Genomic DNA, 27,905 nt, shown 5'->3' on the forward strand with positions numbered 1-27,905 from the left:
CGCCTCCTGTAACGGTGCTCGTAGGGCAATGCGGGTACAGTCAACAGCACCCTGCATCTTGGGGAAGCCGACAATGTGTGTAAATCCCAAAGCCCTGTCACTCTGTGCCTCCCTGGTCATTGAGAAGTTTACAAATTCCAATCCGGCGTGCTTCGGTTACCTGTCGAATGCACCGATGAGTAGCGTACTGAGAAATACAGTATATGCCCCCAGCTGTTGCCTGAAAAAAGCCACATACATACAAGGAAAGTGCCGCAGTCACCTTCATCTCGACAGAAAGTGCAGTAATATTGGTGGTACTTGTTGTGTATCTGTAAAGCATGCACTCCCATGTTCCGCCACCAGGGAGTGCATCCCCTGAAGTCCCAAGGGATCCCAGCATCCCTTGGGAGCACTGTACATAAGCCGGCCCCTAAGGCCTGTTCCTCACTCTGGAGTGTCTTAATAAAGACTGAGGTCACTGTTACTTTAACCTCCCTGTGTGCAGTCTCATCTGTGTTAGGAACACAATAACTGGTGACGAGTATACGAATCCAACGCAAAGATGCAGCAAACTGTGGGCATCCTGGAAAAGTTCTCGGAGGGTGAGGACTGGGAAGCCTATGTCGAATGGCTAGACCAGTACTTTGTAGCCAACGAGCTGGACAGAGAAGGTTCTCTGCAAAAAGAAGAGCGGTCCTCCTCACAGTCTGCAGGGCACCGACCTAAAGCCTCATGAAGAATCTTCTGGCTCCAGTGAAACCCATAGATAAGTCATATGAGGAACTGTGTACACTGGTTCGGGAGCATCTTAACCCGAGGGAGAGCGTGCTGATGGTGAGGTATTAGTTCCACACGTGCCAGCGATATGAAGGTCAGGAAGTGGCGAGCTACGTCACCGAGCTAAGGCGACTTGCAGGACAATGTGAATTTGATGGCTAACTGGAGCAAATGCTATGAGACTTTTTTGTACTGGGCATTGGCCACGAGACCATCCTACGACAACTTTTGACTGCAGAGACACCGACTCTCAGTAAGGCCATTGCAATAGCACAGGCGTTTATGTCCACCATCTCTCAGCACACAAGTGCTAGCAATGTTCATAAATTAACAGGAACTGTGTTTGCGAGCAGAAATGTACAGGGCAGAAACCACAAGTCTGCAACTGCCAGCATGCCTCAGGTGATTCAGATGACTCAGAGTTCAAACAAAGAATGAATGCAAGGCAATTCACACCTTGTTGCCGTTGTGGAGGTTTCCATTCAGCCTATTCATGCCGCTTCAAAGGGTATGTTTGCAAGAGCAGTGGAACAATGGGGCATCTCCAATGAGCATGCAGCTGCAAAAACTGCTAACCACCACATGGCAGAGGAAGATCGGTCCATGGTGGATCAAAGTAATTTCGAGCCTCAGAGAGAGGAGACAGATGCTGAAGTACACGGGGTGCACACATTTTCGACGAAATGTCCACCTATAATGCTAAATGTAAAATTGAATGGCTTACCCGTAGCCATGGAACTGGACACAGGCGCTAGCCAATCCATCATGAGTAAAAAGATGTTTGAGACTGTGGTGCAACAAGGCACTCAGACCAGCCCTGAGCCCCATCCACACGAAACTGAGAACGTACACCAAAGAGCTTATCACTGTCCTGGGCAGCGCCATGGTCAAGGTCACCTACGAGGGCACGGTGCACGAACTGCCGCTCTGGATTGTCCTGGGCGATGGCCCCACACTGCTTGGAAGGAGCTGGCTGGGCAAAATCCGCTGGAACTGGGATGACATCCGAGCGCTATCACATGTCGATGAGGCCTCATGTACCCAGGTTCTAAACAAATTTCCTTCCCTTTTTGAGCCAGGCATTGGAAACTTTTCCGGGCGAAGGTGCGGATCCACTTGGTCCCAGAGGCACGAGGCGCAAGCGGTACCTCACATGATGAGGGAGAGAGTGGAAATCGAGCTGGACAGGCTGCAACGCGAGGGCATCATCTCCCCAGTGGAATTCAGCGAGTGGGCCAGCCCAATTGTTCCAGTACTCAAAAGTGATGGCACTGTCAGAATTTGCGGCGATTATAAAGTAACTATTAATCGTTTCTCGCTATAGGACCAATACCTGCTACCTAAGGCAGACGACCAATTTGCGATGCTGGCAGGAGGCAAGACGTTCACCAAGCTCGACCTGACTTCGGCCGACATGACACAGGAGTTGGAGGAGTCTTCGAAGGATCTCACCTGCATCAACACACACAAGGGACTGTTCATCTACAACAGATGCCCGTTTGGAATTCGGTCGGCTGCAGCGATCTTCCAGAGAAACATGGAGAGCCTACTCAAGTCGGTACCACGCATGGTGGTTTTTCAGGACGACATATTGGTCATGGGTCGGGACACCGTCGAGCAATTACAAAACCTGGAGGAGGTCCTCCAGTGACTGGATTGCGTAGGGCTGCGGCTGAAGAGGTCGAAATGCATCTTCATGGCAACAGAAGTGGAGTTTTTGGGGAGAAAGATAGCGGCTGACTGCATTCGGCCCACAGATGCCAAGACAGAGGCTATCAGAAACGTGCCCAGGCCACAGAACATCACGGAGCTGCGGTCGTTCCTGGGACTCCTCAGCTATTTTGGTAACTTCTTACCGGGGTTAAGCACTCTCTTAGAGCCCCTACATGTGTTATTGCATAAAGGTGAGAACTGGGTATGGGGAAAAAAACAAGTAATTGCTTTTGAGAAAGCCAGAAACATTTTATGCTCCAACAAGCTGCTTGTATTGTATAACCCATGTAAAAGACTTGTGCTAGCATGTGATGCGTCGTCGTATAGAGTCGGGTGTGTATTACAACAAGGTAACATTGCGGGGAATGTCGCCTATGCCTCCAGGAGCTTGTCTAAGGCCGAGAGGGCCTATAGCATGATTGAGAAAGAGGCATTAGTGTGTGTGTTCGGGGTAAAGAAAATGCATCAGTACCTGTTTGGCCTCAAATTTGAGCTGGAAACCACACAAGCCCCTCACATCCCTGTTCGCTGAAAACAAGGGGATAAATACTAATGCCTCAGCCCGCATACAAAGGTGGGCACTCGCGCTATCAGCATATAATTATACCATCCGCCACAGGCCAGACACCGAGAACCGTGCGGATGCACTCAGTCGGCTACCATTGCCCACCACGGGGGTGGAAATGGCGCAGCCTGTAAACTTATTGATGGTGGCACAGCCCGCAGACTTGTTGATGGTCATGGAAGCGTTTAAAAATGAAAAATCACCTGTCACAGCCTGCCAGATTAGGACATGGACCAGCCAAGATCCTCTGCTGTCCCTAGTAAAAAACTGTGTACTGCGTGGGAGCTGGGCCAGCATCCCCATTGAAATGCAAGAGCTAATCAAGCCATTCCAGCGGCGAAGGGACGAGCTGTCCATTCAGGCAGACTGCCTGCTGTGGGGTAACCACGTAGTGCTACCCAAAAAGGGCAGGGAGACATTCATCTCAGATCTCCACAGCACACATCCGGGTATAGTAATGATGAAAGCGATCGCCAGATCCCACGTGTGGTGGCCTGGTATCGACTCTGACTTAGAGTCTTGTGTACGGCAATGCAACGTGTGTGCTCAGCTGAGCAACGCGCCCAAAGCGGCACCACTAAGTTTGTGGTCCTGGCCCTCCAGACCATGGTCGAGGATCCATGTCGACTATGCGGGCCCGTTTCTCGGTAAAATGTTCCTGGTGGTGGCGAATGTTTTTTCAAAATAGATTGAATGTGAAATAATGAGGACCATGTTTGTCACCCACGGCCTGCCTGACATACTGGTCAGTGACAATGGGCCATGTTTCACCAGTGCCGAATTTAAAGAATTCATGACCCGCAATGGGATCAAACATGTCTCCTTGGCCCCGTTTAAACCAGCCTCCAATGGGCAGGCAGAGCGGGCAGTGCAAACAATCAAACAGAGCATTAAACGAGTCACAGAAGACTCACTCCAAACCCGCCTGTCCCGAGTACTGCTCAGCTACCGCACGAGAGCCCACTCGCTCACAGGGGTGCCCCGGCTGAGCTACTCATCAAAAGGACACTTAAAACCAGACTCTCGCTGGTTCATCCCAACCTGCATGATCAGGTAGAGAGCAGGCGGCAGCAACAAAATGTAAACGACGGTCGTGCCACTGTGTCACGGTAAATTGATCTGAATGACCCTGTGTATGTGCTAAACTATGGACATGGTCCCAAGTGGATCGCTGGCACGGGGATAGCTAAAGAAGGGAGAAGGGTGTTTGTAGTCAAACTAGACAATGGACAAATTTGCAGAAAGCACCTGGACCAAACGAGGCTGCGGTTCACAGGCTGCCCTGAACAACTCACAGCAGGCACCACCTTTTTTGAGCCCACAACACACACCCAAAGGATCAACAACACCACCCCAGACCAGGAAATCGAACCAATCACACCCAACAGCCCAGCAAGGCCAGGCTCACCCAGCAGCCCTGCAGGGCCAACAACACACCAGCCCAGCGAGGGCACAGCCAATACACCAGAACAGACATTTGTACCGAGACAGTCCACCAGGGAAAGAAAGGCTCCCGACCGCCTCACCTTGTAAATAGTTTTCACTTTGACTTTGACGGGGGAGTGATGTTGTGTATCTGTAAAGCATGCACTCCCATGTTCAGCCACCAGGGAGTGCATCCCCTGAAGTCCCAAGGGATCCCAGCATCCCTTGGGAGCACTGTATATAAGCCGGCCCCAAAGGCCTGTTCCTGACTCTGGAGTGTCTTAATAAAGACTGAGGTCACTGTTACTTTAACCTCCCTGTGTGCAGTCTCATCTGTGTTAGGAACACAATAGTACTGAGCTGCAGATCTGCCTTAATGAGCTGGCAAATCTCATTGATCATCTCTTTTCGGAAGCGCATCCTTCGAGCGCACTGTCAATCGATCAGGTCCAAGTATGAGCGCTTCTCCCTGAAAATCCATTGTGGGTAAGGCCTCCTCCTCCTCATCAGTCTGCAACCCATTACCCTGATAACTGCTCAATAAACCTTCTCCCATCTGAATCCTGCATTCGTCAGGTAGTCAGCAATACAGGCAGAACTACTACAGGTCCCATTCTTTTTAAATCTCCAGAAGACTTTTTTAAATGAAAAAAAAAAAAAAATGCCTTTGATCTTTATATAATTTACTCAGTACCAATAAAAATACCTTTTCCTCTGTAAATCGCACTGTAAAGTCACTGTTCGCCCCAGAAATACAGAGGTGCTGCTTTAGCTAACTGTTCCCGATTTCAAAATGGCGGCTCCGAGCACTACCGCCCGTTCCCGCCCACTTACCATCGCATAAAACCATCTTTTCCAGGACTGTATACAGCTCCGGTGGTATGTCGGCATGGCAGGCAGTGACTAGTGGGGTGCCGCAGGGCTCAGTGCTGGGACCCCAGCTATTTACAATATACATTAACGATTTAGACAAAGGAATTGAATGTAATATCTCCAAGTTTGCAGATGACACTAAGCTGGGTGGCAGGAGGATGCTAAGAGGCTGCAGGGTGACTTGGACAGGTTAGGTGAGTGGGCAAATGCATGGCACATGTAGTATAATGTAGATAAATGTGAGGTTATCCACCTTGGTGAGAAAAACAGTAAGGCAGATTATCTGAATGGTGACAGATTAGTAAAAGGGGAGGTGCAACGAGACCTGGGTGTCATGGTACATCAGACACTGAAGATAGGTATGCAGGTACAGCAGGCAGTAAAGAAAGCAAATGGCATACTGACCTTCATAGCGAGAGGATTTGAGTATAGGAGCAGGGAGATCTTACTGCATAGAAACATAGAAAATAGGTGCAGGAGTAGGCCATTCGGCCCTTCGAGCCTGCACCGCCATTCAATAAGATCATGGCTGATCATTCTTTCAGTACCCCTTTCCTGCTTTCTCTCCATACCCCTTGATCTCCTTAGCCGTAAGGGCCATATCTAACTCCCTCTTGAATATATCCAGTGAGCTGGCATCAACAACTCTCTGCGGCAGGGAATTCCACAGATTAACAAATCTCTGAGTGAAGAAGTTTCTCCTCATCTCAGTCCTAAACGGCCTATCCCTTATCCTAAGACTATGTCCCCTGGTTCTGGACTTCCCCAACATCAGGAACATTTTTCCCGCATCTATCCTGTCCAGTCCCGTCAGAATCTTATACGCTTCAATGAGATCCCCTCTCATTCTTCTAAACTCCAGTGAATAAAGACCCAGTTGATTCAGTCTCTCCTCATATGACAGCCCAGCCATCCCTGGAATAAGTCTGGTGAACCTTCGCTGCACTCCCTCAATAGCAAGAACGTCTTTCCTCAGACTTGGAGACCAAAACTGAACACAATATGTCGTACAAGGCCTTGGTGAGACCACACCTTGAGTTTTGGTCTCCTAATCTGAGGAAGGATGTGCTTGCTATTGAGGGAGTGCAGCGAAGGTTCACCAGACTAATTCCAGGGATGGCAGGACTGACATATGAAGAAAGACTGGATCAGCTAGGCTTATACTCACTGGAATTTAGAAGAATGAGAGGGGATCTCATAGAAACATTTAAAATTATGACAGGACTGGACAGGTTAGATACAGGAAGAATGTTCCCAATGTTGGGGAAGTCCAGAACCAGGGGTCACAGTATAAGGATAAGGGGTAAACCATATAGGACAGAGATGAAGAGAAACTTCTTCACCCAGAGAGTGGTGAACCTGTGGAATTCTCTACCACAGAAAGTTGTTGAGTCCAACTCGTTGATATATTCAAGAGGGAGTTAGATGTGGCCCTTACAGCTAAGGGGATCAGGGGGTATGGAGAGAAGGCGGGAGTGGGGTACTGAAGTTGCATGATCAGCCATGATCATATTGAATGGCGGTGCAGGGTCGAAGGCCAAATGGCCTGCTCCTGCACTTATTTTCTATGTTTCTATGTATGCCATGAAAAGCGGACTTTTTGGGCAGTGTGCAGACGGTCCTGCAGATGGCTTGTTTGTTTGTTGGTTTGTTTGGTTGGTTGTTCGTTTTAAAAGTTTGACACAAAATTTATTAAAGTTTTTAAAGTTATTAAAGTTAAAAGATGTTATATTAAGCTCAGTACAACTGTGCTATACAAATGTTTAATATTTATTTTGGACTTTTAACCTGACTCCTATACATTATTTTTTTAATACAGCACTGTAAAATATTTTTGGATAATGTAATGGACTCAACATGTCAAATGGCTGTTGTTCTGGGTCACTGATATATGCAACGCAGGACCATGGTACAGGTATCAGTGACCCTGAACAAGTCTAGATCCATGAACACCTTAGTACTGAAACTTGCCCGTGTTTCATTTAAACTTATAGGTAACAAGGAATGAGGCCATTTGACGTTGAATCCGCTGACATGTTGAAATCGGTAAGAACATCTGATTGGGAATCAAGTTATCATTAGGCACCTCCTATTGTTAAGGAGCATATCATGCAGTACTTCTGCCTATTGAGACGCTGGAGGAACAACAACAACCAGCTTTTATATTACGCCTTTAACATTGAAAAATGTCTCAAGGTGCTTCACACAAGTGTACTCAGACCAAAAAGGACACCCAGCCGAGAAAGGAGCTATTAGGAGGAGTGACCAAAATCAAGAGTCGAAAAGATGGGTTTGGGAGGGTCTTAAAGAAGGAGAGGGAGGTGGAGAGGTTTACTGAGTAAATTCCTGAATGTGGGGCCTCGACAGTTGAAGGCACGGCTGCCAATGGGGGCAAGCAGAGAAAAGAATGTAGAGTTCTGGTGGGAATTTTATGGCTGGAGGAGGTTAGAGTGTTCGGGCAGCAGAGTTCATGTAGGAATTTAAACATAGTGCTGAGAATTTTAAAATGGAGGCGTTGTTGGATCAGGAGCCAATGAAGGGCAGCGAGTATAGGGGTGATGGGTCAGTGGGACTATATGCAGCAGAGTTTTGGATGAGCTAAAGTTTAAGGAAGGTGGAGGATGCAAGCCCATCTAGAAGAGCATTGCGATAGTTGATTCGGGACATGATAAAGGCACACATTATAGTTTCAGCTGATGGGCGAAGGCAAGAGTGGAGGTAGGCTTCAATACAAGGTACTAAACATACGTATGAGGCTGTTCAGACCCTATTCTAGTGTATAAAGATATTTTTACGCTAATTAAATATCCCTTCAAATATATTATTGTTTATTCAGGCCCACCTAAGCATTGCAACACTGCATTAAAACATTGACAATTTAAGGGGGATTATTTAAAAAGAAAATTAAATGTCCTATCTTTATTATAAATCACTGATGCTTTCCTATGTGCCTGGTGCGTGGAGGACCTTTGGTCAGCGATAGGAGCGGGTCGAGTCGGCTGCGTAGAAGAGTTGGGAAAGGCTGCCTTGGGTGTTTGCAGAAGGATGACTCTTGTTGATGTGTTGATTTTGGCTGCCGTTTATTATAAGAAGGCTACCCTGCATTTTTGGAGTATCTTTGAAAATTTTTATCCAGTTGGAACTTCGATGGAAAAGGCAAGTGGGAAAGATGTGTGTTTAATTGGCCTGCCTGCAGTTCTCTCAACCAAGGAGGAGCCTTAAATGTAAGTTTTATTTCAACGGAATTATTTTAAAACTGCATTAAGTTGATAGAAATAGCTAGGGAGGTCCTTTGACCAGGGATAGGAGCGGGCCAGCGCCAATTTCTTTAAGTGTAGGTAAGGATATTTCAAACAGTATTTAATGTGTCTGTGCGTGGTTTAAAAAAAACATTGGGAAAGTGGCCTTATTGGCCTGAAATGGCGCGTAAACAGCTTTTTAGTTTCCACCAGTGCCAGAATATATGGCGGCAAAAATTCTGGCGCTGGTAGTCTGTGCCGGCGCCGAACATTGAGAACATTTTTAACTGACCTTCAACGCCAGAAAAATCACTGGGTGCTGGGCAAAATAGGGGCCATGGTGCTGTAGATAGCCTACTCCCAACTTGCATAAAAACCCAGGTCTGTTCTACTGCATTAGTTTGTATTAAACGGAACTAACTAACTACTCAATACTAATGCCTGCCTCTCACAAAATAAACCCTTAGATGGACAAACGAGTGGGATTAAGGCAAGTGAAGGATGCACAACATTGCAAAAATTAATTAGACTCTGCAAGGTTGGCAGTCCATCTTTTTTCTTCATTCTGCATCCTCTCCGCACTGTAGAAACACAGATACACCAGTACTCCACACCAATCCTCCAGCATTACTTTGCTCTCCAGCTAATTCTGGATGGTAATATTTGGTAATGGTAGGAGAATTACACCATATAGTACTTTGCATATTCTACCAATTGGAGCATGGTTGATAAATGCTCAGGAAGCAGCTGTGGAACAGGTGAAGTGACCTTTAACCTGTTTCTTGGCTTCTTCTCTGCGTGATAGCAGCAATGGAGGTAGGACTCAATCATCCATTTGGTTAACGGTTTGCATTTGGTCTTTACACCTAAGAAGCAACTGTTGAGACTGAATAAATTACTCTTTTACACTTAACAAATCAATATAGTACAAGAATCTACATAATGGAAACAGAAATGATAAAACAACTTCCTGATCCTTATGAAAAATGGGAATTGGTTTAGGTAAAAAATTTGATGAGTCCTAAAGATTACTCCATCAGATTACAGCTGAAGTACAAGAGCCAGCAGTTCACAAAGACACTGGCCCTGATATTTAATAGGGTGGGTTTTAATTTCACAGCGTGCGTCTTTTCCCCCCCCCCTCAACAGATTCCCACCTGGAAGGCAGCCTTATTTTGGCTCCCTTAGGGCGGGGAGCAGAAGAAGCAGGAGCAGGTAAGTAACCTGCTGCTGTGTTGGTGGGAGCGTTGCGGGGTATCCGATTTCCCGATCTGGGGTGGGGAGTTGCAATGGGCAGGCAAGAGGGTAAGCAGGGAGGAAGCACCCCTACTCCTCCTGGCCCACAAGCAATGCTGTAAAGAGGATTTTCCCCAAAGCTGTCCTCATTTCCTTTTAGCTCCCGGGTTTCCAGAGGCCTGGGAAACCCGGCCGGCCAGGGTTAAACCTATGAGAGGTAAAATGCGAGGCTCCCAGCCTCATAATATTTAAATGGCTAACCCGCATCCTGGAAGTGGGATGGCTGCCTGCCTTCTGTCCCACCGCCGTTAAACCCAGAATTGGACGGGTTGGCAGCGGGTTTGAAATGTAAAATATTTTACATCTACTTGACACCAACCCACCTTTTTGGGGGGGTTAAAATTATCCCCCATTGAGTCAAGACAAATGATAACAGAAGGGCAGCTACTACATTAAAAGAAACCTATAATCAAGTACAATGGGTGGTTTGATGGCTGGGAGCTTGTTAAGAACTAAATTATGGTCCCAAATGGGAACCACGAAGGCCAAACTGGGCACAATTTTCAGCAGCTTATACAAAATAGGACACAAAAAGTAGTCTCCCAACAATCTAATTGCAAATAGGTCATGAAAGATTGTAAGCCACAACATGAACTTAAATAGAATTAGATTTCAAATCAATATCAAACAGATGCTTGAGATACTCCATAATATGAGGGACATCATATGAAATAAGACTAATGACTTACTAGAACACCACTGCACAAATGTTTTCCTTTTAGTATTATAAGTCATACTTGTGGAACCTCAGACAAATCGAGTAGAATATCTACCATTACGATAGAAGATGTTGATCTAACGGTCATCATCTTTCAATGACCAGGATATCAAACAGATTGGCCGGAATTTTACTGGTGCTGAGAGAATGGGGCAGAGAGAACGGGATCAGAAGCGGGTCAGCTGTTAAATTTGAAATGATTGACAGCGGATCGGAACCTGGCTGTCAATCCGACTCCACGCTAGTCTCCCAGGTGTCGGGTCTGTCAGCGCTGATCAGACTGCACACCAAATGGCGGGTGAGGCAATTTAGATTATTAAGAGCTTGCTAACACGCACTTAAAAACTATTTTAAGCTGATCTTTAGATTTTAAAAGTTTGCCAACAGCTTCCCTGCTGCTCAAAGATCACGCTAGGTAAGAAGATTGGGTGTTGTATCAGCATATAATGATTTCTTAACTTGACAGCTCAAATAATCTATAAAAGCTCCCATTCCAAAGGTCACCTTCCAAGGTTAGACGCTGTTGCTTACTGCATTTGGAAGACAGATTCAGCTTTATGCAACTTGCAAGTGTTTGGAGCAAACTCTCTATCCAGTATCACCTCATTGAACAATCTCTCCCACCGTTGACAGAACGCTTCTGTCAACTCAACCTCACCTGCCATCTATTCCATCAGCATTAGTGCCCTTGAAAAAGTCTCACCTTGGTCCCCAGAATCCCACCACGATCAGCCCTAACACCATCAGCAGGTACACCAGCAGCACCAATAACATCACCGACCTTCTCCTCCTTACACACTCATCACCATTGGGGGGGGAGGGTGGGGGGGTACACTTATGTCTCAACATTCACTGCAACTCAGTAAACCACTTTCCAAAGGTGCACACATATCTGTTCAAGAACGCAAAGTGTTCAAAATAAAGATTTAATTGTTTGACACTACATTAACAAAAACTTTACATGATCATTGGCTAAAACACCCAAGTGCCTACCCTTGTGTGTTGTTAGTTGGTATGCTTGCACGAGGATGAGGGTGAGTGTGAGGGGTGGCTCGTGAGATGGGTATGTGATAGTGTAGTCAGAGAGAGAGGGATGGGTAGAGGTACAAGGTAAGTTGGCGTGAGTAAGGATGTGCAGGAGTAGGGTAGGGAAGGCAGAGTGATGGGGATGTGATGGGAAATCATGTTTAACTAATTTACTGGAATTCTTTGAGGATATAACGAGCATGGTGGATAGAGGTGTACCGATGGATGTGGTGTATTTAGATTTCCAAAAGGCATTCGATAAGGTGCCACACAAAAGGTTACTGCAGAAGATAAAGGCACGCGGAGTCAGTGGAAATGTATTAGCATGGATAGAGAATTGGCTGGCTAACAGAAAGCAGAGAGTCGGGATAAATGGGTCCTTTTCGGGTTGGAAATCGGTGGTTCGTGGTGTGCCACAGGGATCGGTGCTGGGACCACAACGGTTTACAATATATATAGATGACCTGGAAGAGGGGACAGAGTGTAGTGTAACAAAATTTGCAGATGACACAAAGATTAGTGGGAAAGCGGGTTGTGTAGAAGACACAGAGAGGCTGCAAAGAGATTTAGATAGGTTAAACGAATGGGCTAAGGTTTGGCAGATGGAATACAATGTCGGAAAGTGTGAGGTCATCTATCTTGGGAAAAAAAACAGTAAAAGGGAATATTATTTGAATGGGGAGAAATTACAACATGCTGCGGTGCAGAGGGACCTGGGGGTCCTTGTGCATGAATCCCAAAAAGTTAGTTTGCAGGTGCAGCAGGTAATCAGGAAGGCGAATGGAATGTTGGCCTTCATTGCGAGAGGGATGGAGTACAAAAGCAGGGAGGTCCTGCTGCAACTGTATCGGGTATTAGTGAGGCGGCACCTGGAGTACTGCGTGCAGTTTTGGTCACCTTACTTAAGGAAGGATATACTAGCTTTGGAGGGGGTACAGAGACGATTCACGAGGCTGATTCCAGAGATGAGGGGGTTACCTTATGATGATAGATTGAGTAGACTGGGTCTTTACTCCTTGGAGTTCAGAAGGATGAGGGGTGATCTTATAGAAACATTTAAAATAATGAAAGGGATAGACAAGATAGAGGCAGAGAGGTTGTTTCCACTGGTCGGGGAGACTAGAACTAGGGGGCACAACCTCAAAATACGGGGGAGCCAATTTAAAACCGAGTTGAGAAGGAATTTCTTCTCCCAGAGGGTTGTGAATCTGTGGAATTCTCTGCCCAAGGAAGCAGTTGAGGCTAGCTCATTGAATGTATTCAAATCACAGATAGATAGATTTTTAACCAATAAGGGAATTAAGGGTTACGGGGAGCGGGAGGGTAAGTGGAGCTGAGTCCACGGCCAGATCAGCCATGATCTTGTTGAATGGCGGAGCAGGCTCGAAGGGCTAGATGGCCTACTCCTGTTCCTAATTCTTATGTTCTTATGTTCTTATGTGATGTATGGCACAGCAGGATGAGGTTGAGTGTGGCTTTGCAGTAACATTTAGTGATCTACTGAGATAATTGACAGGTTTGCGCCACTGCAGCCTGGTCCTCCTGACGACATCCCTGCTTGTGTCCTCCTGCGCAATGTGCAACCATGCTGCATTGGTCTCCCGGGGAGGTCTCTTCCACCCATTGGAAGGGAAGAGAACCTCCCTGTGTGCTGTGACTCCCTCCAGAAGCATATGGAGGGAGTCATGGGAGAGCCTGGGTGCTGCCGTGCACCTTTGTGCAGTGCTGGTCAGTGTTTACAGCAGCTGTAGAACACTGACAGCACAACTGTCAAAATCAATTTGTCCACGGTCCCTTTAAGGAAATCCGCTAATGACATGTCATCAAATGATGTCATCAGAGCCTCTTCCTTTTAATTGGCCGGGAACCTTGCTGAGCGGGCTTAAAAAGCCCAATCAATGCAAAATAATTTCAACAGAGCGGGTTGAAACCCGCTGCTGACCCCGGCTGCAGCGAAACCACCTTGGTAGGTGAAATCACGGCCAATGTCTCTAGGTTTGCCCGCAATATTTGACCCGGCAACTATTAAAGAGGACTTCCCTCCTGTGAGGCAACAGGATCCAGTCTATGATCATTGCCGAGAACACCGCATTTTGCAGGGTCAATAATGAGGTGCCTGTTGCTCTGTCAGCTTACATTTCCCGTGGAATCAGCAGCAACCCATACAGAAATGTTTGTATCAAGGAAAGGAGATATCATCCAACCATCCGGCTGACAGCCTTTGTCCTTAAGCAGACCACAAAAATTAATGGTTGTTTGGAGAGAACAAACACTCCCAACTTCTGAAAATGTTCTGAACCACCTCTTGGTGGGTCTTCCACTACTGATGATGAACTGTGAGATGAGTAGAATCATAGAATGGTTACAGGACAGAAGGAGGCCATTTGGTCCATCAAGCTCTCTGTAAGAGCACTTCAGCTAGTCCCAATCCCTGGCCCTTTCCCCATAGCCCTGCAATTTCTTTCCTTCAGGTACTTATCTAATTTCCTTTTGAAAGCCAGGATTGAATCTGCCTCCACCATCCTCTCAGGCAATGCATTCCAGATCTTAACCACTTACTGTGTAAAAAAAGTTATTCTTCATGTCGCCTTTGGATCTTCTGCCAATCACCTTAAATCTGTGTCCTCTGGTTCTCGACCCTTCCGCCAATGTGAACACTTTCTCTCTATCTACTCTGTCCAGATCCCTCATGATTTTGAACATCTCTATCAAATCTCTTCTTAACCTGCTCTGCTCTAAGGAGAACAACCCCAGCTTCTCCAGTCTATCCATGTAACTGAAGTCCCTCAGCCCTGGAACAATTGTAAATCTTTTCTGCACCCTCTTGAAGGCCTTCATATCCTTCCTAAAGTGTGGTGCCCAGAATTGGACACAATCCTCCAGATTTGGCAAAACCAATGTTTCATAAAGGTTCATCATAACTTCTTTGCTTTTGTACTCTGTGCCTCTATTTAAAAAGCCCAGGATGCCATACGCTTTTTTAACTGGCTTTCTCAATGTGTCCTGCCACCGACAATGATTTGTGCCCATATACCCCCAGGTCTCTCTGTTTCTGCACCCCCTTTTAAATTGTACCCTTTAGTTTATATTGCCTCTCCTTGTTCTTCTTACCAAAATGTATCACTTCACACTTTTCTGCGTTAAACTTCATCTGTTACGTGTCCGCCCATTCCACCAGCCTGTCTATGTCCTCTTTAAGTCTATCCCCATCCTCTTCACAGTTCACTATACTTCCAAGTTTTGTGTAATCCGTAAATTTGAAAATAGTGCCCTGTACATCCAAATCATTAATATATATCAAGAAAAGCAGTGGTCCCAATACCGATCTCTGGGGAACACCACTGTATACCTTCCTCCAGTCCGAAAAACAACCGTTCACCACTTTGTCTCTCTGTTTCCTGTCACTTAGCCAATTTCGTAGCATGTTGCCACTGTCCTTTTTATTCCATGGGCTTCAACTTTGCTTGTAAGCCTATTATGTGGCACTTTATCAAATGCCTTTTAGAAGTACATCAACCGCATTGCTCTAATCAACCCTCTTTGTTACCTCATCAAAAAATTCAATCAAGTTAGTTAAACACAATTTGACTTTAACAAATCTGTGCTGGCTTCCCTTAATTAATCCACACTTGTCTAAGTGACTGTTAATTTTCCCACCACCGAGGTTAAGCTGACTGGCCTGTAGTTGCTGGGTTCATCCTTACACCCTTTTTTAAACAAGGGTGTAACATTTGCAATTATCCAGTCCTCTGGCGTCACCCTCGTATCCAAGGAAGATTATGGCCAGTTCCTCCGCAATTTCCACCTTTACTTCCCTCAACATCCAAGGTTGCATCCTATTTGTTCCTGTTGACATATCTACTTTAAGTACAGCCAGCCTTTTTAGTACCTCCTCTTTATCAAATTTGTATCCCCTCCAATATCTCAAATACCTCCTCTTTCACTATGACTTTGGCAGCATTTTCTTCCTTGGTAAAGACAGATGCAAAGAACTAATTTAGTATTTTAGCCATGCGCTCTGCCTCCGTGGGTAGATCTCCTTTTTGGTCCCTAATCGGCCCCATTCCTCCATTTACTATTTATATGCCTGCCAGTCTATTCTCATGCTCTTTCTTTGCCCCTCTTATTTCTTTTTTCACTTCCCCTCTGAACATTCTATGTTCAGCCTGGTTCTCACTTGTATTCTCAAGCTGACATCCGTCATACGCACTCTTTTTCTGCTTCATCTTACTCTCTGTATCTTTCATCATCCAGGGAGCTCTGGCTTCGGTTTCCTTACCTTTCCCCCTCGTGGGAATGTACCTCTACCGTACCTGAACCATCTCTTTAAAAGCAGCCATTGTTCAATTACAGTTTTGCCTACCAATCTTTGATCCAATTTACCCAAGCTAGGTCAATTCTCAACCTATTGAAATTGGCCTTCCTCCAATTAAGTATTTTTACTCTAGATTGCTTTTTGTCATTTTCCATAGCTAATCTAAACCTTATGATATTATGATCACTGTTCCCTAAATGTTCCCCTACTGAAACTTGATCCACCTGACTCATTTGATTCCCCAGAACCAGCAATGCCGTCTTCCTCGTTGGGCCGGAAATGTACTGATCAAGGCCCCTATTTTTGCCAAGATTGTGCACCTTATTTGGCATCCAAACATTTTTTGGCGTGAAATACTCACTTTCCAATTTTTGCCAACATTTGAACACCGGCGATAACCATGTGCGCAAGATTAAACATTTTTTGCGCCGACCCGAGTCAAAACGGGATCTGGCGTCGTTTATGTGGACTTCTCGACATCAGGTTGACTTGCCCCAAGCGCAGTTCTCCATCAGATGGGGCACCTCACCCTCTCAACGATGTGTCTGTTACCACTGCTAACAGTGGAAGAGCCAGCCTCAGAGCAGTTTTGGTTAGTAAATAAAGATTTTCTCATGTATAAATAGGAATGAACGTGTAGATGAAAATTAAGAAAGGGTAGGAACAAAACCATTGGTGATATGTTAGAAATCAAAAATGTATTTTCAAGATGTCTATTTTGGGTAATGGTGACTGCCCAGGAACTTGGAAGAACATCATTTGAAACAGGCTAAGCTCAGTTTCAAACAGTACATATCCTGTTTACTGAAGAGCAAGCAACAGTTCACATTTGACTCGAATTCTTGGGGGTAGAAAGAAAATTTGTCGACACAATAAAAGTAGCTCTTTTTTCCCCCCAATCTGCTCACTATTATCGTATCTTCTGTTATAGCATTTATCTTCCGGTACATCTGTTTGAATTCATTACACGCTCCTTCACAATTACTAATGAAGACTAATTTTCAATAGACACCTCCTTTCATACTAACTGGTCCATAATTCATGTGTTCAATTTTTTTCCAATCTGCGCACATTCTGCAGCTAAATTTGTGCATCTGAATCAATTTATGCACCCACCTCATGCTCCTATTCAAAAATAAAATTAACTGCTTACTTCTGAGAGCATTTCATACTGTCCCCTTCTGCCCAGAGTTATGCTCAAGAGATCGTACAGTGCAGAGGCATTCTGGAAGCTGATGTTGCGGTCCTCTCTCTGGTCTGGCGCACGGCTTATAACAGCATCTCGGTTTGCCTGCACAAATGTTTAAAAAATTTTATTATTTTAAAAAGATATAAATGTATAAGTTGTCACTATTCTCAAATTATTTTTTTTGTTGCGAAAACAAGCTGAAGGGCCAAGTCCTACACTGCAGGATGTCACTAAGCTTGGAACAAGATGGGGTGTTAAATCATAGCTGGGCTTTTAAAATCCTGCACATTATAGGAGGAAGGATACGATTTCTGGAATTTTGAGGTCCTGAGGTCTTGTCTTAGGACCGAGAGATTTTTGATTCAGCCCAAATGACTTGGCTTGGTAAAGCTATCGACACAATATTGGACCAAAATTTGCGGTCAGAGGCGCATACATCCAGAGTACGCCTCCGACCCGTGAAAGAGGTATGAACCTACTTGCTGGTGACAAGGCTGCGAAAACGTGCAGTCTTAGGCCTCGAGGTGGAGGGCGGCTTAATGACCCAGGGACGCAGGCGGTTCAGAATCGTATCTGGGATCACATGGGCCTGATCCTCAAACCACAAAGCAGAATTCCATTTTAATCATTTCCGAAGGGAATCCCCAATGAGATGTTATGGAGTCCTGAAATCTAATCTAATTACAATTTACAGAATTGGAACTTTATTCATAGTTACCTTCATTCCTCCAACCTCACTAAAAATTTAATTTTTTGATAATTTTAGTCATCATTAAAACTGTAATCCGGGTCACTATTTTCAGAAACTCATTTCACACAGTGTATGTGTATAATTTACGATCTGAATGTTTAATTAATGACTTAGATATCCCCTTACGCTGTGGTACAAGATGTTCTAATTTCTTTTTACTTGAGGTCCAAGAATCTGTTGACATTTACTGACTGACTCAAGAGTATGAGTTAATTCAATGTTGTCCAATAAAAATTGCTGACTAGCCACAGTTGTGGATACGGCAATACTGTTTTTGCCTCATGCACTCACTTTAGTTGCACCATAACACAGTTGCTGGCCGGTCGGTGAGCAAATATAGCCTAATTCTGCACCAGCGATTGCTTTTTCATGGTCTGGGCGGACAATGCGTACATTGACATGCTGAAAGTTCCGAATTTTGTGCATGTGCAAATCACAAACTAGCCGTGGATTTCAAAGGCGGTATAGCAGCATACTCAGAGTACGCTGCCATACCGACCACAAAATCTGGGCCAATGACCCATAAAGTTCTTTGTTGACTGATTTCAATCTAATTAATAAGTAGGGAGGAAAATAAATCTATGTATCAGCTCATTTACATCTTGTGGTTTTGACCAAATTTATTCTGAAACATTGAATATCAGCTCCTGAAAATTCCCAACTGGTGCAGCTTTGACTTTAGGATATCAGTAAAATCTTTTGAAATGTCAATATTATTTCAGTTTAACAGCCCCGGTAAAAATTTTGGTCGTGCCTTGAGATAGTATTTTGAGCTGCGGATCACTAGGGTGAGTTATAGGTCTGTCACTGGTGGTGCAATCACACAAGCATATTGCACAACACTGGCTCAAGTGTAACTTTTTACAACAACATGTCGTACCAAAGCTGAATCTGTTTGGTGATACTTGGTGTGTATACATGAAGCTGCTAACTAATTAATGTACCAGTCTTTATGATCTGTGAATACCAGGTAAACAGAAGCAGACTTTTTCTATCAACAAACCTGAGCCATTAGTTCAATTAACTCAGTGTTGACTAATACATTAGCCATCAGTCACATGTAGGTAATTGTGAATCCGAATGTGACGAGCTGCATTTCTGATTAGTAAATAGAAAGTGGGTAACAGATACCATCGTAGGACGTGTGATGTTAATACACATAGTTGTATGGTGTATGCATGTGTACTTTGGCCTTTTTTGTGCGCTTATTGGTAAAATGGTGTTTTCTCATTGGTGCTAGATATTAAGTAAATATACACATTTGAAGTACATTTATTTGTAGTGTGGGTATATGTAAGGGGCTAAAACAGTATCGCCATATCCACACCTATGCCTAGCCAGCAATTTTTATTAGACAACACTGAATTAACTCATACTCTTGAGTCAATCAGTAAATGTAACAGATTCCTGGACCTCAAGTAAAAAGAAATTAGAACATCTTATGCCATCACATTACATAAGTTAGCGATGAAAATATCTAAACTAGTTAATTACCATAGTAAGATGAATAAAATAAATATAAATACAATAAATCACAAGCTTATACTTGAGACAAAGTAGTAATATCGGATAGAAAATCAATTGTAACAACAAACTGGTGAAAATACAAGGTTCTGTAACATATGAAAACTACTGCAGGACCTGTAGAATGATCTCTGTTTCCTAGTGTACCAAATATACTGTTGCTGATTCCCGGGATGGCGGGACTGATACATCAAGAAAGACTGGATCAACTGGGCTTGTATTCAGCGGAGTTCAGAAGAATGAGAGGGGATCTCATAGAAACGTTTAAAATTCTGACGGGTTTAGACAGGTTAGATGCAGGAAGAATGTTCCCAATGTTGGGGAAGTCCAGAACCAGGGGTCACAGTCTAAGGATAAGGTGTAAGCCATTTAGGACCGAGATAAGGTGAAACTTCTTCACCCAGAGAGTGGTGAACCTGTGGAATTCTCTACCACAGAAAGTTGTTGAGGCCAATTCACTAAATATATTCAAAAAAGAGTTAGATGTAGTCCTTATTACTAGGGGGATCAAGCGGTATGGCGAGAAAGCAGGAATGGGGTACTGAAGTTTCATGTTCAGCCATGAACTCATTGAATGGCGGTGCAGGCTCGAAGGGCCGAATGGCCTACTCCTGCACTTCTATGTTTCTATGTATCAGTCAATAAATATAAAGCTCTCAAGAGTTTCCCAGCACAGTGGTTGACAGTGGTAGAAAATGGAATTGCCATTGTCATCCCACTAAGGACAGTGAACTGGGCAACATTGATAAAGGTGAAGATGTAATGAAGAACCAAAGGTAAGATTTTCTCTGTGCAGTAAAGTTACAAAATTGTAAACCTGCTTTTTAAAATTTATGATTTTGTTACACATACTGCACAGGAGAAAATTTACCTCCAAGTGCTGTGACAAACTGCAACAATTAATTTTCACTACAGGCATTCAGAAATGCCTAATTTCCACTCAACTGGAACTATGATTAATTTTACCAGGTTAGATGCAGCCTTCGACTTCCTCTGATAGCTACCATAAATGTATTGCTGGGCTGTAAAGGAGAGCTGAGATGTCAACCCGTTCAAAATGGCCATCAATGGCAGCAATTTATATTTGTGCTGCTAAGCCCAAGTATACAGTACTGCTAAGCCCAAGCTGAATCCCCTCCGAAGGAACGTTTTGGTGTCTCCAACAGCAGTGGCGGAACACTCTTACCACCTGAAGAAACCGTGAAAAGTGGGATAGTCATCTATTTGAAAATGCACAAATGTACACACACACATTGGGAGTGCGAGCGCAAGAGAAAGCATGAGAATGCAAGTGGGCAGCGCACAAGGCAGCTCAAGGGGAAAGAACAAAAGATTTGAGAGGCAGATACAGTGATGGGAGAATGGGACATAGAGACAAGGAGCAAACCAGCAAGGTAAAGAGAGAATGAGAGAGACAGTGAGAGAACATGAGACAGAGAAAGCATGAGAGAGCAGGTATTCATGCAACAGAATGTAACAGAGCAAGAGAGAAATTATGCAGGAGCGTGTGAGAGAGACTCTATTGATGACTTTCAAGGTAAAAGTGTCTTAAAAAGTCAAAGTAATCATGGCCTAAAGAATTCCCAGCCCACCTCGCTCCCAACCCTCACAACGACATCAAGCTGCTGCAACTCACAACATATTTATATCATTGTGCTGCCATTGGATCCAGTGGACATCAGGCCACAAGGTGCTTTAATACCCCATCTCCTAGGGTAAGTTAAGCTTGTTATGTTTGTAAGCAAGGTGACTTCTTGCTCCCCGCTCTTTTCGAGGGTTTTAAATTATTGTTGGCCTCTAAAAGTCTCTCTCTTGAAATCAAAGAAGATGGGATGAATAGAATTGAAAATATGGGTCCAACCTTTGCGATACTGCATAAATACAAAATCTCCAACATGTTCGAATACTGCTGTCAGTGGCAAACCTTGAATTGGTCAGGACTCTGCTGGTGTACCGTGTCCGCCTTTGGGCATGGCACTTAGGAAAGGATCTCAAGGCCTTGGAAAGGGTGTAGAGGATATTTACCAGGATGACATCAGGGACGAGGGATTTCAGATATGTTGAGAGACTGGAGAAGCTGAGATTGTTCTCCTTAGAACAGAGAAGAGTTTTGAAAGAATAAATAAGTAGGAACTGTTTCCAATGGCGGGTAGGTCGGTAAAAAGAAAACACAAATTTATGAATAAATGGAAAAAGAAGTAGTGGGTAGATGAGGAGAATTATTTTGTTACGCAGAGAGTTTTGATGGTCAGGAATGCACTGCCTGAAAGGGTGGTGGTAGCAGATTCGACAACTTTAAAAAGGGAAATCGGATATACACTTGAGTTTGCAGGGCTATGGAGAAAGAGCAGGGAAGCAGGACTAATCTTTCAAAGAGTCAGCATGGGCGTGATAGGCCCAATGGCCCCCTTCTGTGCTGTATGACTGTATGAAATGCACCCCACAATAAAAACAGAGCGACCCCAGACAGAAATATCGGGGTCAAGTTTCGGGCCGCGCCTAGAATGGCGCAGCCCCGACATCAACGGCCGTTTTTCGCGCCCAAAAGCGCGACAAAAACTTACCTTGGAATTCTCGGCCTCCCTGCAGGTCCCTCTGAGCTCGGCGCGGCGTGCAGAGATCAGCGGGGGACAGAGCCACAGCATCGTGCTGATTCTGGAAGTGCAGGTGGGCGGGGCTAACTTAGATGCGAGGACGTCGTGCCGGCAGCCCTGCGCATGCGCAGAAGGTCACAAACATTGGCACTCAGCTATTTTTAAAGGAACTTGAAGGAAAGTGCTGATTTGTCTCGTGGACCTCTGGAAAGGCTTGGGATTGAATCTTGGTGATTTTTTTATGCCTGAAGGAGCGCTTTTAGCAGCACTGTTGAAGAAATCACCTGCTGACATCAGTGAGTGCTGCTTTTTGCTGTTAAACTTCCAGAACAAGTGCTGCATAGGTGCATGCAAAATAAGGACTGTGTGCTTTGAAAAATAAGAGTGTCAATTCAATACAGCAATGGAACAACGTCCACCAAGAGCAAAGAATTTCTTGCATGAGGAAGTGGAGATATTAGTAAACGTGATTGAGCAGAGATGGCAGGAGCTGGATACCAGCAACAGAGGTCGCACAAAAGTGCCACCTAAAGAAATGAAGAAACGCTGGAACCAAGGTGCAGAAGATTACTGCACAGTGGTGCATACCATGAGATCTGGAAGCCAATGTAAAAAGAAATGGCACAACCTTGGTCAAGTAGTTAGTTTAAGTGATATTTTCATTTTTTAATGTAATCGTAATTGTCATGTGACTATCTGTATGTCCGACTCTGCAGAAAGACGCACTCTGTAAAAAGTTATATTTTACTCTTTGCAGAAGAAATTGGCCCACAACAAAAGGGAAGCAACTCGGACAGGAGGAGGCACGCCCAATCTGCATCCACTGACACCCTTGGAACAGAGGGTAGCTGCTATGATGAGTCGTACATGGGGAAAAGCAATCAGTACAGCACAAGCTGGGCCCGCACGCGAGGAAGTGGGTAAGTCCTGAAAATACATCGTGGCCCTTCAAATCAACCTGCTGCCTGGCCTGCTATGTGTGAGAGTACTCATGCCACCCATCCTGCCCCCTCCCTTGCTGTTAAAACATTTGACTGTTCTGATATATTTTGCAGAACATGATGATGATGATGATTGTCATGTATGTAACTACAATGTAACACCACTGTATTACTGTATACTCTCAATCTAGATGCACACCTTGACCACAAGGGGTGAACTTGTGGAGGACATTCCGTACCTGATCACACAGGTATAAAAAGGGAGGTCCCACGCAGGGTCATCGTCTTTGGAGTCCTGTGAATAAAGAGTTAAGGTCACAGAGTGACCTTGTCCCCAGAATGTGCCTCGTGTGGTTTCATACTGTAGAGTAAGGACTTTACATTGGCGACGAGAAACAGGAAATCACGGCCCACGAGAATGACCACCGGTAGCACAGAGGAACGGTACTGTGTTGGGGAAGACTGGGACGATTTTGTCGAGAGGCTTCAGCAAAGCTTCGTTATGAAAGAATGGCTGGGGGTTGCAGCGGCTGACAAGCAAAGGGCTCATCTTTTGACCAGCTGTGGACCAAAGACTTACGCGCTCATGAAGGACTTACTAGCACCTGAAAAGCCAGCGGACAAAACCTTTGAAGAATTTAGCGAATTGATCGGGGAGCACCTCAAACCGGCGAGTAGCATACATATGGCCCGACACAGATTCTACACCCACCAACGTCATGAAGGACAGAGCATACTGAACTTCGTAGCGGACCTCCGGCTTTTGGCCAGCCTCTAAGTTCACAGACGCCTGCAGGGGGGAGATGCTAAGGGACTTCTTTATCGAGGGCATCAGTCATGCGGAAACAAAGAAACATAGAAACATAGAAAATAGGTGCAGGAGTAGGCCATTCGGCCCTTCGAGCCTGCACCGCCATTCAATGAGTTCATGGCTGAACATGAAACTTCAGTACCCCATTCCTGCTTTCTCGCCATAACCCTTCATCCCCCGAGTAGTAAGGACTTCATCTAACTCCCTTTTGAATATATTTAGTGAATTGGCCTCAACTACTTTCTGTGGTAGAGAATTCCACAGATTCACCACTCTCTGGGTGAAGAAGTTTCTCCTCATCTCGGTCCTAAATGGCTTACCCCTTATCCTCAGACTGTGACCCCTGGTTCTGGACTTCCCCAACATTGGGAACATTCTTCCTGCATCTTACCTGTCTAAACCCGTCAGAATTTTAAACGTTTCTATGAGGTCCCCTCTCATTCTTCTGAACTCCAGTGAATACAAGCCCAGTTGATCCAGTCTTTCTTGATAGGTCAGTCCCGCCATCCCGGGAATCAGTCTGGTGAATCTTCGCTGCACTCCCTCAATAGCAAGAATGTCCTTCCTCAAGTTAGGAGACCAAAACTGTACACAATACTCCAGGTGTGGCCTCACCAAGGCCCTGTACAACTGTAGCAACACCTCCCTGCCCCTGTATTCAAATCCCCTCGCTATGAAGGCCAACATTCCATTTGCTTTCTTAACCGCCTGCTGTAACTGCATGCCAACCTTCAATGACTGATGTACCATGACACCCAGGTCTCGTTGCACCTTCCCTTTTCCTAATCTGTCACCATTCAGATAATAGTCTGTCTCTCTGTTTTTACCACCAAAGTGGATAACCTCACATTTATCCACATTATACTTCATCTGCCATGCATTTGCCCACTCACCTAACCTATCCAAGTCACTCTGCAGCCTAATAGCATCCTCCTCGCAGCTCACACTGCCACCCAACTTAGTGTCATCCGCAAATTTGGAGATACTGCATTTAATCCCCTCGTCTAAATTATTAATGTACAATGTAAACAGCTGGGGCCCCAGCACAGAAGCTTGTGGTACCCCACTACTCACTGCCTGCCATTCTGAAAAGTACCCATTTACTCCTACTCTTTGCTTCCTGTCTGACAACCAGTTCTCAATCCACGTCAGCACACTACCCCCAATCCCATGTGCTTTAACTTTGCACATTAATCTCTTGTGTGGGACCTTGTCGAAAGCCTTCTGAAAGTCCAAATATACCACATCAACTGGTTCTCCTTTGTCCACTTTACTGGAAACATCCTCAAAAAATTCCAGAAGATTTGTCAAGCATGATTTCCCTTTCACAAATCCATGCTGACTTGGACCTATCATGTCACCATTTTCCAGATGCACTGCTATGACATCCTTAATAATTGATTCCATCATTTTACCCACTACTGAGGTCAGGCTGACCGGTCTATAATTCCCTGTTTGCTCTCTCCCTCCCTTTTTAAAAAGTGGGGTTACATTGGCTACCCTCCACTCCATAGGAACTGATCCAGAGTCAATGGAATGTTGGAAAATGACTGTCAATGCATCCGCTATTTCCAAGGCCACCTCCTTAAGTACTCTGGGATGCAGTCCATCAGGCCCTGGGGATTTATCGGCCTTCAATTCCATCAATTTCCCCAACACAATTTCCCGACTAATAAAGATTTCCCTCAGTTCCCCCTCCTTATTAGACCCTCTGACCCCTTTTATATCCGGAAGGTTGTTTGTATCCTCCTTCGTGAATACCGAACCAAAGTACTTGTTCAATTGGTCTGCCATTTCTTTGTTCCCCGTTATGACTTCCCCTGATTCTGACTGCAGGGGACCTACGTTTGTCTTTACTAACCTTTTTCTCTTTACATACCTATAGAAACTTTTGCAATCTGCCTTAATGTTCCCTGCAAGCTTCTTCTCGTACTCCATTTTCCCTGCCCTAATCAAACCCTTTGTCCTCCTCTGCTGAGTTCTAAATTTCTCCCAGTCCCCAGGTTCGCTGCTATTTCTGGCCAATTTGTATGCCACTTCCTTGGCTTTAACACTATCCCTGATTTCCCTAGATAGCCACGGTTGAGCCACCTTCCCTTTTTTATTTTTACGCCAGACAGGAATGTACAATTGTTGTAATTCATCCATGCGGTCTCTAAATGTCTGCCATTGCCCATCCACAGTCAACCCCCTAAGTATCATTCGCCAATCTATCCTAGCCAATTCACGCCTCATACCTTCAAAGTTACCCTTCTTTAAGTTCTGGACCATGGTCTCTGAATTTACTGTTTCATTCTCCATCCTAATGCAGAATTCCACCATATTATGGTCACTCTTCCCCAAGGGGCCTCGCACAATGAGATTGCTAATTAATCCTCTCTCATTACACAACACCCAGTCTAAGATGGTCTCCCCCCTAGTTGGTTCCTCAACATATTGGTCTAGAAAACCATCCCTTATGCACTCCAGGAAATCCTCCTCCACCGTATTGCTTCCAGTTTGGCTAGCCCAATCTATGTGCATATTAAAGTCACCCATTATAACTGCTACACCTTTATTGCATGCACCCCTAATTTCCTGTTTAATGCCCTCCCCAACATCCCTATTACTGTTTGGAGGTCTGTACACAACTCCCACTAACGTTTTTTGCCCTTTGGTGTTCTGCAGCTCTACCCATATAGATTCCACATCATCCAAGTTAATGTCTTTCCTAACTATTGCATTAATCTCCTCTTTAACCAGCAATGCTACCCCACCTCCTTTTCCTTTTATTCTATCCTTCCTGAATGTTGAATACCCCTGAATGTTGAGTTCCCAGCCCTGATCATCCTGGAGCCACGTCTCCGTAATCCCAATCACATCATATTTGTTAACATCTATTTGCACAATTAATTCATCCACCTTATTGCGGATACTCCTTGCATTAAGACACAAAGCCTTCAGGCTTGTTTTTTTAACACCCTTTGTCCTTTTAGAATTTTGCTGTACAGTGGCCCTTTTTGTTCTTTGCCTTGGGTTTCTCTGCCCTCCACTTTTCCTCATCTCCTTTCTGTCTTTTGCTTTTGCCTCCTTTTTGTTTCCCTCTGTCTCCCTGCATTGGTTCCCATCCCCCTGCCATATTAGTTTAAATCCTCCCCAACAGCACTAGCAAACACTCCCTCTAGGACGTGGTTCCGGTCCTGCCCAAGTGCAGACCGTCCGGTTTGTACTGGTCCCACCTCCCCCAGACCGGTCCCAATGCCCCAGGAATTTGAATCCCTCCCTGCTGCACCACTGCTCAAGCCACATATTCATCTGCGCTATCCTGCGATTCCTACTCTGACTATCATGTGGCACTGGTAGCAATCCCGAGATTACTACTTTTGAGGTCCTACTTTTTAATTTAGCTCCTAGCTCCTTAAATTCGTTTCGTAGGAACTCATCCCTTTTTTTACCTATGTCGTTGGTACCAATGTGCACCACGACAACTGGCTGTTCTCCCTCCCATTTCAGAATGTCCTGCACCCGCTCCGAGACATCCTTGACCCTTGCACCAGGGAGGCAACATACCATCCTGGAGTCTCGGTCGCGGCCGCAGAAATGCCTATCTATACCCCTCACCATTGAATCCCCTATCACTATTGCTGTCCCACTCTTTTTCTTGCCCTCCTGTGCAGCAGAGCCAGCCACGGTGCCATGAACTTGGCTGCTGCTGCCCTCCCCTGATGAGTCATTCCCCTCAACAGTACTCAAAACGGTGTATCTGTTTTGCAGGGGGATGACCGCAGGGGACCCCTGCACTACCTTCCTTGCACTACTCTTCCTGCTGGTCTTCCATTCCCTATCTGGCTGTGGACCCTTTCCCTGCGGTAAGACCAACTCACTACACGTGATACTCACGTCATTCTCAGCATCGTGGATGCTCCAGAGTGAATCCACCCTCAGCTCCAATTCCGTAACGCGGACCGTCAGGAGCTTGAGGTGGACACACTTCCCGCACACGTAGTCGTCAGGGACACCGGAAGTGTCCCTGAGTTCCCACATGGTACAGGAGGAGCATAACACCCGACCGAGCTCTCCTGCCGTGACTGAACCCTTAGATACACTTAAATTGGCAACAACAATGTTAAAAGTTACTGACTAATATAAGAAGAAAAAGAAAAACTACTCACCAATCACCAGCCAAT

General features: G+C 45.1%; 1 protein-coding gene across 3 annotated transcripts in view; it reads right to left on the reverse strand.

Moving 5' to 3' along the window:
• LOC139273041 (tetratricopeptide repeat protein 7A-like) overlaps positions 1-27,905 on the reverse strand; it is a 491,323-nt gene that overhangs the window by 311,972 nt on the left and 151,446 nt on the right. For all 3 annotated transcript variants that reach the window (XM_070889337.1, XM_070889338.1, XM_070889339.1), the window contains one exon: positions 17,083-17,220. In XM_070889337.1, the coding sequence (XP_070745438.1) occupies positions 17,083-17,220 (138 nt within the window). The remainder of the gene's footprint in view (positions 1-17,082; positions 17,221-27,905) is intronic.

The sequence above is a fragment of the Pristiophorus japonicus genome, chromosome 9 (assembly GCF_044704955.1).
Source record: "Pristiophorus japonicus isolate sPriJap1 chromosome 9, sPriJap1.hap1, whole genome shotgun sequence".
Lineage (NCBI taxonomy): Eukaryota > Metazoa > Chordata > Chondrichthyes > Pristiophoridae > Pristiophorus > Pristiophorus japonicus.